The sequence below is a fragment of the Podarcis cretensis genome, assembly GCF_951804945.1.
Source record: "Podarcis cretensis genome assembly, chromosome: 3".
In the NCBI taxonomy this organism is placed as follows: domain Eukaryota; kingdom Metazoa; phylum Chordata; class Lepidosauria; order Squamata; family Lacertidae; genus Podarcis; species Podarcis cretensis.
In genome coordinates, this window is record NC_137172.1 from 84,170,073 (window position 1) to 84,185,543 (window position 15,471).

Consider the following 15,471-nt stretch of genomic DNA (forward strand, 5'->3'; position numbering starts at 1 on the left):
CACATTCTACTTGCATCTGGGGAACCTTGTAAGAGTGGGAGGTTTTTGCCTTTTATTCTATGGACTGGAGAGCTCAGGAAATCACAGAGGACTGAATGATGGCAGTCATAAATCAGAAGCATTTCCCCCCAGATTCCTCTGAAGTATTGGTAATTAAAGCTTTAACACTGGCTCTGTTAAAATCATCATCATCTTATACTGGTATCTAGCAGTGGCGTAGCATGGGGGTGCAGGGGGGGCCGGCCGCACCGGGCGCAACATCTGGGGGGGCGCTTGCACTCGCAGCTCTCTGCCCCTACCTGGCAGGGGCGCAAATTACTTGCCTTGCCCCAGGTGCTGACAACCCACGCTACGCCACTGGCATCTAGTTATTCAAACCATTGTTCCAGCTTGGATCTGCTCTAGATAATGTGATGACATACCTACCTATATGTACAAATGTTGATCTAGGTGATTAAAGGAATCAACCCATAATCTTGAATCACATAAGTGTTTCATAGTATTGTTATACTGATGACAAAGTTTGTTTCTCTCTTTGTATGGTATGCAAATACACACACACTATTTTTCAGCTGGGAATGAGTGTTAGTAATAATACCAATATTAAGCAATTATATACCACTTTAGAGTATATGTACAGTGTTTCATGCTATCTCAGTTTTTCACACAACAGTCCCTCCTTGTATATACTATTATTATCCCCATATGGCAGATGTTTGTGACAAAGTATAAAAGCTGTGTAAAACCTGTGATCATTACGGTTCCCATTACTTTATGGGACTGACCTTTACTGCAGTATGGTCAAATTTAAAAAAGAGTATTGTTCTTGCTTGAATATTGTCTGTGTTTTTATTCAATAAATTCTCTACCTGGGGACAAAATTAGAGAGTGACATAGGTCAACTCCCATGACATTATTGTTTGTAAAAGGTAAAGGTAAAGGTACCCCTGCCCGTACGGGCCAGTCTTGACAGACTCTGGGGTTGTGCGCCCATCTCACTTAAGAGGCCGGGGGCCAGCGCTGTCCGCAGACACTTCCGGGTCACGTGGCCAGCGTGACATAGCTGCTCTGGCCAGAGCCAGAGCCAGAGCCAGAGCCGCACACGGAAACGCCGTTTACCTTCCCGCTGGTAAGCGGTCCCTATTTATCTACTTGCACCCGGAGGTGCTTTCGAACTGCTAGGTTGGCAGGCGCTGGGACCGAGCAGCGGGAGCGCACCCCGCCGCAGGGATTCGAACCGCCGACCTTTCGATCGGCAAGCCCTAGGCGCTGAGGCTTTAACCCACAGCGCCACCTGCGTCCTTATTGTTTGTAGTCAATTGCTATTACAATGTAACTGTCAGAAACAAGATAATCAAAGACCTTTGTTCAGCAGATACTTTTTCACAAATACAATTTGTTAAAAACTTAAAACTGCAGAGTTTCCCCAAACCATTTAAATAATAATAAATCTCCTTGGCAGTTTCAGATCAAAACAATTAGTCTGTAACTTACTGCTAGAACAAATAATAGTTCCCTGTTGGTAACAGACATGCCTATACTGACCAGCAGCCATTTAATTTTGAAGTCGTCTGATTGACCACCTAGAAAATTCTGAAATGAATAGAAGACTCTATCCTTACGTGAGATGTACAAAAGGCAATACCACAATGTTTTGTTTTGTTTTTATCTTGCCTGATCTGCATGTACGAAGATGGTTATTTGTTAGCTTATTAAAAGCATTTAGTGGTCAGTTATTTCTGTGGGCATAAAGTTGAAGCTGAGTGAATACGTTTAACAGGGAGGGGCAGGATTAAAATTCTCACAGGTAAGCAGCCTTTTTATAGTCAGATTTAATCTTAATACAGTAATCCTGATATTTATGCATACTTTTATTACTTGATAGCAACCTCATGCGGGTGTGGTGATGTCACCCATTTAAGACTGGTTTATGGGAATGTCTTAGAACCTCAGAAGTAATGAGCTTACATGCAGCTGTCTCCCGTTAAGGCTTCAAGGCCCGTGTCACAAGATAATTGGGTGGAGGAGGTGAACACCCATGGTCTAAATTCCCATAAAACCTGGATTGGTGGGAGCCAGCAAAGCCGAGGTCAGCGTCTATTTGGGCTTTTGACAGCATCTTGTTCTGTTGCTCAGCTCACTGAGATTTAAGTGTAAGCGTTTATGTTAGCTGGATAAGTTAGTGTTTGTTGTTTTCTTACCTTCCAAGCTATTTTAATCTGTGTAATTATTTGGAGCTTTTCTCTCCTGTAGAGTTTAGTTTTAGTAAAGTTTGTGTATGATTTCATGAAATTTGGTCCTGTCTGAGTTCCTGAACCCTTTAATTTTGACCACGCTTTTCGGAGCAAGGGTCATCCGCCACAGTGGGTGATCGAAAACTAAATTTTAATTGCCTAAAAATGAATGTGCCATAAAAGCATTTTTGCAAAAATTAAGCCCCATGTACTTAAATGAATGACACTGTTTGATGGTATGATCACCCAGGATCATGTTATGTCCTGGGGCTTCCCTAATTCAGTCCGAATCCATCTGTACAGCTAGGGGCACAACACAGCTGAGCACAGGTGAAATATGAGTGGTGCAGAGAGGTGATGGAAAATTATTCAAGACTCAACAACATTCCTAGGCAGATGTTCAGCAAGGAGTAATTAGAAAGATGAGCATACACACTATGCCAAAGGGGTCAGGAAGATCACTATGTATCTTGTTACAGCTGGGTCCTAAACATATGCAGTTGAAAGTTGTTAAAATGGACCTTGCTAGGCCTCTAGAATCAGAAACTACAGCGAACCTCAAGCACACGGTACAGCAGCCAGGAAATAGATGGCATGTGTAACACTCTGTCACTTTTGTGCTGCTTAGTCAACTTCACTGCTGGTCATGTGAGACCTTGGCATCCTTCAGGATGATATGATTGGAAGGTGACCCAAGGTTGTCAGCATTATGAGAACTTATCTACCTGAAGAAGGCAATAGCCATGAAACCAAAACAAAGGAGAAACCATGGCATGTTTTGGAAAAATCAGTGCTGCTGTGTGTCACAGTTGCCTTGTGTGAAGAACTGCTGATCAAGCAAGGGTCCCTGTTACATAAGTCTCATTCCTGCTTGATTTTGGTAATTCATAGTCTTAGGGCCACATTAAGAATGGCATTAATGCTAAAGATGGGAAAGTTCATCTCCTGGTTCAGTTCCTGATCAATATAAAGTGTATAGAGAATAATTTTCTGTCTCCTCACACTCCTTCCTGCAACCTGCTGCCTAGTCAGCTCTGTTCTGCTTAGGCAAAGAGCACAATATGTACTGCCCCAGACTGGTAACTCTGAACTTTATTCCAACCTGTGGATATGCTTGTGAATTTATAACTTCTATTTCACAACTAGATGGGCTGAAGGGCGTTAGGAGACTATTTTAACAATGTTAGTGACTTTGATTGCTTTGTTAATACAATTGCAATTTTTAAACTAATGACATTACCATGATTTACTCTTATTATTAAACCATACATATATTATTTTCTACTACATTGTTTTAAGTTGCTTTATTTCATGCAGATGTCATATTTATCTATTCTAATATTTGCTTGCTGCCAACTTAAATAAAATATCAAGGCAGTATATAACAGTATATACAATAAAACATATAGACTACAACAAATTAAAATAATAATTAAAATGACCGACTGATCAAGAAAGTTTGGACAACTGCATTGGTCTGTCAGCATAAAAAGATATCCGAGCAATACTTGAAAGTCATCAGCGAGGATGCTAATATCATTATTGTCTCAAAGCATTTTACACCAGTAAAATGACTGATTCATTTCAGTTACAATTCTGAGTCTGTGGTTTTTATTGCTGGTCATAATTCATTCCATCTCACTGGGCCAATTACCCATTGTTGTTACATTGGCCAGATATTGATATAGTATGCACTAGTGTTAATTGGATCCCTGAATTAACAAAAGTAATTCCCACTCTCCCAGACCTCTCCATATTCCTGTTAAGATGATAATGATTTTCTTTATACCCCGCCCACTGGGCAGCTTATAGCATATTGAAAACATAGAGCATTACAAACCTCTTGATACAGGGTTGCCTTCAGTTGTGTAATTCTTTATCTCCTTGATATCTGACATCTTTATCAAGGAGATAAAGAATTGCACAACTGAAGGGAACTCAGGTTGTCTTCATGTAATATTTGTGCAGTTATTAATCTATTGTGTAGGATTCAGGAGACCTTTTCTCAAGCTAATGCTTCTCTTGTGTGGATATATCACATTACCCAACCCTCAATCTCTAATATTTTGTGACAGGGGAAATTGAGATGCTTTCATCCTTTCAAGCTAGCTCAGCAAGTATGGTTGCAGAGAAGTGGTTAAGTAGCAAACATTGCAACGTTAGGATGAGTATGGTGCTAACAGGAAAGGCCACTTTTTTCAATATATGCTGGAATGGCAAATTAAATGTGTTCATAAATTTATTACTGTATTTCACTGGTTTTTTTTTTTTTGCTATAGCATCTAACTTTAGTTATGCACCAAAAAGTGGAAAACAGGTACAGTACTTTTAATAAGCATTTTTAACAATTCCAAACACACTGGTGTGTTTCATCAATTGTGAATTTGAGGACCTATATCTCAATAGTGACATCTAGTGGCAAAAAAATAAATTGTCCCTTACCAATTGCTTGAGCATCTATGAAGATCCTTCCTTACCTTATTGGCCTTGAAAACTCTGATTAGCCCCATTTTTTAACATAAACAACAGTGGGATTTCTTGGCCGGAGGCTGGGCCTCTTCTGATCCAAAAAATGACAGGGAATTAGAAATTAAAAATAATAAAAATGCTGGAGGGTGAATGATCATATATGCAGGTGTGGCAGATATCTTCATTGAGAGGTATGAAATTTGAACAGCAAAATGAAGAGTATTTATTTACTTAGAAAAGGGCAGGTTTGATGTCTTGTTTTCCTATTTACATAAACCAATCTAGATTGATTTAGCTTTAATCAACAGCATTGGCCAAAATTAACAGGCTTTATTGAAGGAAGTGATATACATGGGACTGATCCAAGTGTGGCACTATAGCTTTGATTTTGATATCACAGCAATTGGCACTGCTGAAAAGATAAGCTGAGTAAGAGAAATCCGTTCACACATTCGCCTGCAAAGTTATCAAGGAATGAGGACCTGAGGGATTCTTCCACAGTTGTGCATTAACCTAAAATGCTCTCCGGTTTGCCAGTAATGTGATCTATGGCATGAACCGAGTTGCTCTGTTCATGTCTTTCTGTATATAAAAACAAAAATAATTACCACCCCAGTGGTTTTCGCCATGGCTTAATATCTATTGTACTATATCTTTTTTAAACCTTGAACAAAGATTACAGAAATAGCTGAAACGGGCCTTTTAAAGCCATCGGAAAAGCGCCTCTGATGCAATGCTATACACAGATGCTTCATTTTTCAGATCTATTTCCGCAGTCTGTTCTTCTACACCCCGGTGCTAATTCTGACCTCAGAAGCACTCCCCATCTACTAATTTTCTCGTCAGCCTTTTCAAAAGCTCTTGCAGGGGCTCAACACCAAATGCTTGAGGGTGTGGCCGCTGTGTGCCACCAACGATTTCCTTCTACAAATGCATCCCGCATTTTGCATGAGTCATGTTCTCCCCCCAAGAAGGTCACCAAAGAAGTCCGGTGAAAATTAGCAGAGGGTTTTATAGCTCCTAAGGTTGGCCTTCCTGGTTTCCTTCGAGCCAGTGGAAGTTTGCAATCCTCTGTCTGCACCTTGATCTGAACCCGGGGTGTGTGTGTGTGTGTGTGTGTGTGTGTGTGTGTGTGTGTGTGTTTTACTCCTGAAGGGACATAAGACAGGAGGGGTCGCGGTGCAGTTTTCCTGAGGCGACACCTATTGAAACAAGAAGGGGCGGCTCCGAAGCAAACGGCGAAAGTGGTTCACTGGAGCCCAAGCCTGAAGAGCAAGTCCCCTTTTGTCAGACCTCGCAGCTGAGCAAACACGCTCCGAACTGCTGCTTCGCCCGGGGCAGTTTAAAGCTATTTAAAGGGGCTTGGCTTCGGGGGAAACAGCCGCCGCCGCACGCTTCGCTTGCAACCCGACCGGTTGCGGCGGCGGCGGCGGCGACTCGGCGAGGGAAGCCGTCGCTTAAGCCCTTTCCCCTCCTGGGGGACTCTTCGCCCTCCCTCCTGCCCGGAGAAGGCCTATTGCGCGTCAGCCCCTTACAGCTTCTGGCTCCCGAGGCAGAAGCCGGAGCGTTGGCTCCCGCCGGCCAATAGGCGCTCTCGATACTCAGCGCTTCGCCCAATCGCGCGCTCCTTTGCTCCGCTGTCCTCAACCTGCCCTGTTCCGTCTCCTTCTGTGAGGGTTTTGCAGCCGTGGCCGATTCTTTCCCTGGCTGCCTTGGGCTCCGCTCTCTCCCCTCCGCCGTCAGTCGCCCTGGCTCGGCCCAGAGCCCTTCGGAGACACTGAGGATGAGCTTGCGCGGCTCCCAGCGCGTGTCCTCTTGCGACCGTCCCAGCCCATTCATCTAGCGACTGGTGAGGGGGGAGGTGCTGCGTGGGGGGGGGGGAAGACTCTGCTGGGGGAAGTGGGGGGGGGGGGAGAGGGCGGCGGCGGGAGGGAAGGCAGGCATGAAATAACGTCCCGACCTCGTCCCCCAGCCTCCCATCCCCCCCACCTCCGACCCTCGCCCAGGCAGTGGCCTGGGGGCTTCTGGCAGCTGCATATGGCAGGTAGGAATTCAACAGGTGCAGACGGTCCCAGGATGGGCAGGCGTTGAACGGAAGAGCTGCACCGATTGCATTTCTCCTCGCCATGCAGTTGTCCCCCCCCCCCCCCCCAGACTGCAGAAGCTCTGCCAGAAAAATAAAAGATGGCAATCTGTGGGGTGGGACACACACACACTTAAGGAAAACTGAAGCTGGGCACCTGTATATTTATATAGGGGGAAAGAGTCCCTCGTCTCTGTCTCTGTCTCTCTACCCCCTCCACCCCCCCCAAAAAAGAAATTGTATATGGAAATACATTTTCTGGATGCTTCCACACCTAGTTTGCAGGATTGACTTTCAGGGGACCCTACTGTACCCTGTGGTTCCTTAACATTTTGCTAATAGGATTTGTAAATTGAACTCCGCTGCAAAACTCCATTGAGTAGTGTTGCTTTCATTGGTTCCAAGGGCAACATGCTGAGGGCCGTTTTGCATGACGGTTTATTTCTGACAGATAATGCTGAGGACACCTTCCCCTTCAATGTTTACACTGTCTAGGTCAGGAACGCCTTGCCCTCCTTACTTTGATTGTGGGATAATTTATTGCAAACACACTCGCAGAGCAGGTCATCTCTGTTTAATGGAATGTACAGCTTAGAAAGAAAAGTACTGACAATACAGTGAGCAAAAGGAATCTAATGTTCTTGGTTGTATAGGCAGAGTTCAGACCTCTAAATCTTGATTGTGTACATCAGCTTTGAAATGTTCACAAGATGCCCCAAGTCTGTTAATGAATTACGACATCTCATTGTTTTGTTTTATTTTTTGTTGTTTCAATATTGCATTAATTGACTTTTATGGAATTGGACCTTGAATTAGACCCGCAATCAGTTGAAGAATAAAAGTTATACATGTCCAACTTGCTGCTCACATCAATACATTGACTGCAGCATCCTGCAGTAGGTCCACATCAAGTACATTACAATGGTCTATTCTGGAAGTTGACAGAGAATGGATACCTGAAGCCATACTATCCCTGTTCAGAAAAGCCTGTTGTAATTGGTGCACCAACTGAAGCTGGACATAAGCACTCTTAGCCATTAAAGTCACTTGGGACACAAATGTTCATAATAATAATGTCCATAATGGTTCTAGAAGCGACCTGCAAACTACAAACCTGCTCTTCCAGGGGGAGTGGAACTGCATCTAGAGCTGGTTATTGATATCAATAGGGTTGTCCTCTTCCCTAACAAATGCCATTAACCCGATGACCAAGGCAGTTTTGATTGCAAAACCAGGACTGAATGCAGATTTAAATGGGTCTAGTTCAGTGGTTCCCAACCTTTTTTTGGCCATGCCTCACCTAAGCATCTCTAAAATCCTGATTCCCCCCCATGACATATAATTCAAAAAGTTAACTCCTATTCACGTGGAGGAAACCTAAAAGGCCATTAACTGTTAATAACTCATTCTCAAATTGTCCCCCTTAAAAATCAAATTGCCCCCCTGTGGAGTGTGTGCCCCACGTTGGAAACCACGGGTCTAGATACACTGTTTCTTCTAAGCATGCATGAAGCTATCCCACTACCACCTTATCTAGCACCTTGCCCAAGTTGTGATGGGGTGGTAGTGATTAAATGCAAATTTGGAGACAACAAACCAGCATTTTTCTGTATCCCTCTGCACACCTTGTCTTAATTCCTCTTGAGCCATTTTCAACTGCTCCTTACAATGGCCTTCCCCCAAACCTTGTGCACTCCATCTCTCAGTTCCTGCCAGTTTAGCCAGTAGAAATGATGAGAATTGTAATTCAGAATATCTTGAGAGCAGAATCTCAGCTGTAGTGGTGGTTTCAGAGCAGTGATTTAAAAATAACTCCTTGGGAATGAAGACATCGTGCTGATTTTTGGAAGTCTCCTTTTTATTGAACTTGAATATTCAAAGGACTAAAGGCAAAACCTTAGCTACTTGATTATTCCCTAGTCAAAAGCCTAAAAGCATGAGAAGAAAGGAGTAGAGAATTTAATATTGTAAGCATGTCCAATCCAAGATTCTACTTCTTCCAAGTTGGCAACTCAACTGAGCAAGCAATCTGAAGGAAGCATAACATAAGCCATATAAGCAAGTGCACTAATAACTACTGAGAATTCAGCCTTAAGGAAACATAGGATGCTGCCCTATACTGAGTGAAACCGTAGGTCTTTCTAGCTCAGAATTGCCTACACTGACGGGCAGCAACTTTACAGGTTTTCAAATGGCAGCCTCTCTCGGTCCTACCTGGAGATGCCAGGGATTAAACCTGGTACCTTTTGTATGCAAACATGTGTTTTACTAGTGAACCATATCTCTTCCTCCAGAGTGCTTCTTCTATAGGACAAGAGCTTTCATTGATAGAAGCTATTTGGTATTGCTTTTTGACTTCCTGGGATCCTCAATGGCCTGGGGTTTGATCAGATACTTCTTTGTTCACAGTCTCCTCACTGTACCCTTACTGTTGTTTGTGGACATCTGGGTGTTGTGGGGGCAGGGGGGGAGGGTAGAGGCTGTGCCAATGCCTGCTTATATTGTTGTGTTGCATGGTTGTTGGCACTTTAAATTGGGTTCTCTCCTTTAATGGGTGGAAAGGACTGTGGGGCTGGTACATAGCATACTGTTGTTTGACATTAGAACAAATAAATGATTCTAGTCTTTCTTGCATGACTGGCCACTCCTGTTTTTTTTCCTATTACCATATTACCTCCCCTTGGAGGAGCAGGTTTGTAGTTTGCAGGTTGTTCCTAGAACATTATTGACATTTGTGTCCCAAGTGACTTTAATGGCTAAGAGTGCCTATGTCCAGCTTCAGTTGGTGCACCAATTACGACAGGCTTTTCTGAACATGAATAGTATGGCTTCAGTTATACATCTTCTGTCAATGTTGGAGATTACCTGTATTTTGTTAAATTATTAGATGCACACTTTCCTACCTTTTGAAGCATCTGGTGTTGATCATATTTGAGATGAATCGTAACTTTCCAGTAAATGCTGGAATTCAGCTTTCTTGCATTTCCCCCCCATGAGCTGATCTGCTTGGATAGTCATTTTCGTTTTAATGTTCATGATCCCTTGAATTCTGCTTTGTATTAAGATTTCTTTTTGATGTGTCTTACCTAGAGATTTAATTTTGTGCTCATTTCCATGACAAGTGGATATATTACTGTTAAATAATAACCTATTGCCCACTTCATTGGCAAGGAATGCAGGCTGGCTTACAGTGAAACAGATATGTGAGCCAACATTTACATGTTGAATTTGTCTATCACTATTACACAACCTGTGAAGCAACAGATAAGAGAGAACTGCTGAGTCAAAAATGCTTCATGATGTCAGCAGTTTACTTTTTTATAGCAAGTTCCTAAATAGTACTCTGACTAATGTTGTCCTGCCTTCCAGTTTGTTCCCTCTGTGCCCTTTACTGTCAACAAGTTAAGTAAGTGCTGCTAACCCACTTTTGGATTGTGGAGTTTGGCAGTTACAATACATTAGCTGTATGTTTTGTCCCTTCAAACTGCCCTCCCGAATTGAGAAGTATAGTTTTGAAAGGGAGGCATTTAAGTTTTAACTTGACAGCCATTGAAATAAGTGATAAAATATGCTTGCCATTATAAATCTTAGTGCTGCAGATGTTACAGAGTGTGTGTGAATTATTAATATACAATATAATTCATTGCAAATTGACAGGCTGTCTTTGGCATTTGATAGTTTGGTTCTACTTCAAGTATTTGATGGTTATATAACCAATATTTGATATTCTGCCCTTTTCCTCTAATAGGATGATAACACTCAGTGGTTCTTTGAAAATATCATAGTTGAAGGGGTGAAATATTTCTAGATCAATACTAACTATGAAGTTTGAGAGTTTGTAGTGAAAATTACCAAAATTTTTGTTAGCCATGCATATATATAATGTTATTTCTACATTGCCCATGGATTTTTAAAATCAAGTGGTTTATAATTTTATAAATAAATACATATAAGCCTACATGACCACAGGGAGAAGAGCAGAGAAAAAAAATGCCATGGTGCATCTGTAACAGTGAAACTGGACACCTTCATTTGCTCCAGCTGCAATAAAACATCTCTCTCCCATATTGGTCTCTACAGCAGCAGTAGGCACTGTAACTCTCCAGCAGTTTGAATTTACCCCCGTTGGTGTGCTCTTCCATTGTCTCTCAAGACAGATGGATGCCAACAACATGCCTACATAATTTGAGAGCTGGCTAGTGTAGTGGCTAACAGGGTGTGGGGGTACAGGTGTCTCACAGACAGATGCACAGAGCAGCTTCATTTGCAAGTACACTATAACATTAAAAAGTAGTGAAGGCAGGTTCTTGTGAAATGCAATCAGTAAGCACACATATCACTTCAAAAATTAAAAAGAACAGGTTGTAGCCCAAGTCCTTTTTGCCTGATTAAACATGAGGCCAGGCATATAAAGAAGCATAAAGAAAACATTACCTGCGTGAGGTTTATGTACTTAGTGTCACATTTAAACCTGTTTGTAGGTGTCTACATGTGCATAGGCACCTTAGTTTAAATAGAACACCAATTGCATGAAATCCCATATGGGTTCTCTCTCTCTCTCTCTCTCTCTCTCTCTCTCTCTCTCTGTGTGTGTGTGTGTGTGTGTGTGTGTGTGTGTGTGTGTGTTTACATGCTGGTGTCATATTTAAAAATGGACACAAGTGTGTGAAATATGAGGCAGGGCAAGTCAGAGACCGTATAAAACTTGAAACAAATATGATGATGAGTTGCATCAGGCACCAAGCCACAACTGCTGGTAATGAGCAAGTAAGAAAAGTCCCTAGTTAGAGTCTATTTCTGTTACATGTCTGGCAATAGCCTCTTGATTGCTTTGCAGTTTTGGTCACTCAGTTTTAATTCAGCATTTGAAATTTTGTTTCTTCTACATGAAAACTGGTATTCAGAGGGATACTGCCTCCAACAGTGGGGGCAGAACACAGCCATCATGGCTAGTAGCCATTCTGAATTTGTCTGTTCTAAATCCGTCCACGTTGGTGTCCATGACTATATCTTGTGGGTGTTTAGCTAAGCACTGTGTGAAGAAGTACTTGAAGGAAGAGCCATAGCTCAGTATTAGAGCATCTGCTTTGCATACAGAAGGTCCCAGGTTCAGTCCTCAGCATCCCTAAGTAGGGCTGAGAGAGACCTCTGTCTGAAACCCTGGAGAGCCGCTGATGGACCAGTGGTCTGACTTCCTTGGTACTTTGTTTTGTCTGCCCTAAATAACTCAACATTCAGCTTCATTGGATATCCTTGAATTCTAATAATGAGAGAGGAAGAAAAAACTCCCTATCTGTTTTCTCCACACTGTGCATCATCTTTGCCTTTCTATCATGCCCCTCCTTATTTGCTTCTTTTTTCAATTAAGAATCCCCAAATATTGTAACTTTGCATCATCGGGAGAGGGCTCACGAAGAAGAAGCAGGCATAGCTTGTGTGTCTGTATGATTTAGTTATTGCTAGGGTGGTGCAAGAAAATGCTTGAAGGGTGAAGGTTCTCAAAGAGATGGGGGGTAGGGGTAGGTGTAATAGTAAAAAATGAAGTGTCTGCAGAACACAGAAGGCACATCTTTCTGGTCTTAGAAATCCAGTTCAGAGTTTCAATTTTCTATCCAAATGTTTTGTGCTTCCTCCTGTATCTGGCATAGTTGAAAGTAAAATGTCAATGTGATGTCTGGGTGGCATGCACATATAATATAAATTGTCTGTTTGCTCTAGCACAATTAGCATAGTATTCTCTTTGTCAGTGAGGGATGGGGGCGGAGTGGAGTTTCACATAAATTCCACATAAATTTCACATAAATTTGCATCTGTATTGAAATTGTTTAAGATGTTGTTTTGTGTTTGTTTTATCCATTGTTTGCTGCCCTCATCTCCTTTAAGAGGGAGGCCAGGAAAAAATAACCAATCAATCAATTAATAAATCATTGAAACACAGTTGCTGATATTCAGAACCTTTCCTAATCTCATTTTTCTCCCATTTCTCTTCTTGCAGATCTCCCTTGCAATTATGGATATCTGAAAGAACTAGCCAGTGTGGAGGGGGAATCCCCCTCCTCACACCTTTATTGCCTTTTGGAAATTTTTCTTCCTTGACTATAATACGGTATTTTGTAGATAAAGAAATGAACTCTTGAATTTATATTGATGAAAATATTTATTTTTTTAAGTGCCAAGCCTTAACAGCACAATAATTCCCATGGCAGCTTTCTGCAACTGAGTAAAGACTGTACCTGAAAATCATGATTTTCTTGTGAAGAAGGGGCACAAAGCAGAGTTCCCTTGTGTGTGTTTTACAGGGGTTTCTCTTGTACAGTGGAGTAGTGCAGTAAAGCGTAAGATGAGTTCTTTGATGCCTGACTGTACTTTGAAGTGTCGATCACTGCAGCATGCTTTGGATATCGTTTCTGTCATAACTCAAGGGAGTGAAGGCCAAATCAAGGCCTTCCTCACTTCTCACTGCTACAATGCTGCAACAAGCAAGGATATCTTTGGCAGGAATGCCCTTCATCTTGCCTCTTCCTGTGGTAAGAAAGGGGTGCTAGACTGGCTGATAGAAACAAATGGAGTGGATTTGTTGGCAAAAGACAAGGAGTCGGGATGGACAGCTTTGCACCGTGGCATTTTCTATGGTCATATAGACTGTGCGTGGTCGCTACTGAAGGTTGGTATTTTGCAATTCTTAGTGCCGTTATGAATATGCATTTGGCCTCATGACTTTAGGAACCAAGCGCTGAGCCTAATCAGACTGTACTGTATATAAGCAGTTGGATGGACCCCAGTGTAGTGCTCAGGTGAACTTTATGTTAGTGCAAGCATTTATTCTTGTGCAACAGAACGTTCTTTCTCTCCTGGGGAGGGCATGTGGGGAGAAGCAAGGAAAGTAACCACAAGTGAAAATCCTTGCGCTGATGGAATACCGCCCACTTCTGCCAAATCCCATGTGGTCATTCTTTCAGTTGCACATATCTTTTTATCAGGTTGTCATGGTTTGTTCAAATAAAATCAAACTAGATTGTTCTGTTGAATAAAATGTAGGGGGGAAATCTTAACAGGAAGTCTTCTGTATAATGTTTGAGTCTGATGTCAAAACAAATAATTCCCTGCCATTGTAGGCAAGGTGGAGGCAAGGTGAACTACAGATGGCTTCAGGTTTGCTCTAGGTTTTTGTCTGTTTGTCTCATTGTTTTCTTTTTGATCCATTTGAAGTTGTTTTCAACTGAAGAACAGTTCTAGGTTCTCATTGTTAGTCTTCTCTAAACTGGTCTCCTCCAAATGTTTTGGACTGCAGTTCACAACACAGTTGTGCCTCCTGGGATGGATGGGAATTGTAGTACAATGTATCTGAAGAGCACCAGGTTGGGCAAGGGTGGTGTAGGGTTTTAAATGTAACTAGCCACTATTTGAATTGTTCTTGCTTCCTTTTTTGTTACAATTATTTATATCCTTCTTTTCACGATACATGCTCTAACCAACTGAGCTACCTAGCTATCCAAATACAGTGGTACCTCAGGTTACATACGCTTCAGGTTACAGACTCCGCTAACCCAGAAATATTCCCTCGGGTTAAGTACTTTGCTTCAGGATGAGAACAGAAATCGTGCTCCGGTGGCACGGCAGCTGCAGGAGACCCCATTAGCTAAAGTGGTGCTTCAGGTTAAGAATAGTTTCAGGTTAAGTACGGATCTCCAGAATGAATTACCGTATTTTCCGCCCTATAGGATGCACTTTTCCCCCTCCAAAAATGAAGGGGAAATGTGTGTGCGTCCTATGGGGCGAATGCAGGCTTTCGCTGAAGCCTGGAGAGCGAGAGGCATCGGTGCGTACCGACCCCTCTCGCTCTCCAGGCTTCAGGAAGCTATCCACAAACCTTGCAAGCCCGGGGGAGTTCCCGCAGGCTCACAAGGCTTGCAGGCAGCAGCCTGCAGCATGGGGCGCCCTCCGGAGGATGCCCCGTGCTTCGGGAAGGTGTCTGCAAGCCTCCCGCGCCCGGTGGGAGGTCCCACTGGGCGCACGAGGCTTGGGGCGGCAGCCTGCATCCCGAAGCACGGGGTGCTCTCCGGAGGACGCCCCGTGCTTCGGGCAGATGTGCGCAAGCCTTGCGTGCCCGTCGGGAGGTTCCGCCGTGCTCGCAAGGCTTGCAGGCAGCAGCCTGTTCTGGGGGCTGGGGTCGGGGGAAGCTCGGGAGCCCTGGGGGGGAAATAATTTTTTTTCTTTATTCCCCCCCCCCAAAAAAAACTAGGTGCGTCCTATGGGGCGAAAAATACGGTAAGTACTTAACCTGAGGTACCACTGTAATTCCAAGGCAGCTTACAAATAAGAAAATACATTAATGCAATGCAATAAAAATATAAACACATAATTATCACGCTCCTTCCCATAGAGCACTCGATGGTAGAAGGCCCTGTCAGAGGAGCAGATCATTCAGCTGAGCTTGCCTCTCACAGGATCTTTCTCATAGATCAGTTGCCTCCTCAGCTGTTGTTGGACTACAACTCCCATCGTCCCTGTCTACTAGTCCTGCTAGCTAGGGATGATGGATGTTGTAGTCCAACCACATCTGGGGACCCAAGTTTGAGAAAAAATTACACAGATCATGTGTCAGTGGACCCCTTTAAGCACAAGAAGATATGTGCCCAGTGCCTACATAAAGTTAGCCTATCAGCTGTCTTCAAAGGCAGCTCA

General features: G+C 43.0%; 1 protein-coding gene and 1 long non-coding RNA gene across 2 annotated transcripts in view; one reads left to right on the forward strand and one right to left on the reverse strand.

Annotated features, from left to right (window-relative positions):
• Positions 1–5,018: 5,018 nt before the first annotated feature.
• On the reverse strand, positions 5,019–6,014 carry LOC307212984. Its single transcript, XR_013837326.1, has 2 exons — positions 5,384–6,014; positions 5,019–5,285 (listed from the first exon to the last, which is right to left on the reverse strand). It is a non-coding gene; the product is annotated as an uncharacterized lncRNA (long non-coding RNA).
• A 326-nt stretch (positions 6,015–6,340) lies between these two features.
• IBTK (inhibitor of Bruton tyrosine kinase) overlaps positions 6,341–15,471 on the forward strand; it is a 49,540-nt gene continuing 40,409 nt past the window's right edge. Inside the window, exons 1-2 of the mRNA XM_079970385.1 lie at positions 6,341–6,552; positions 12,782–13,450. Of these exons, the coding sequence (XP_079826511.1) occupies positions 13,127–13,450 (324 nt within the window). The 5' untranslated portion in view covers positions 6,341–6,552; positions 12,782–13,126. The remainder of the gene's footprint in view (positions 6,553–12,781; positions 13,451–15,471) is intronic.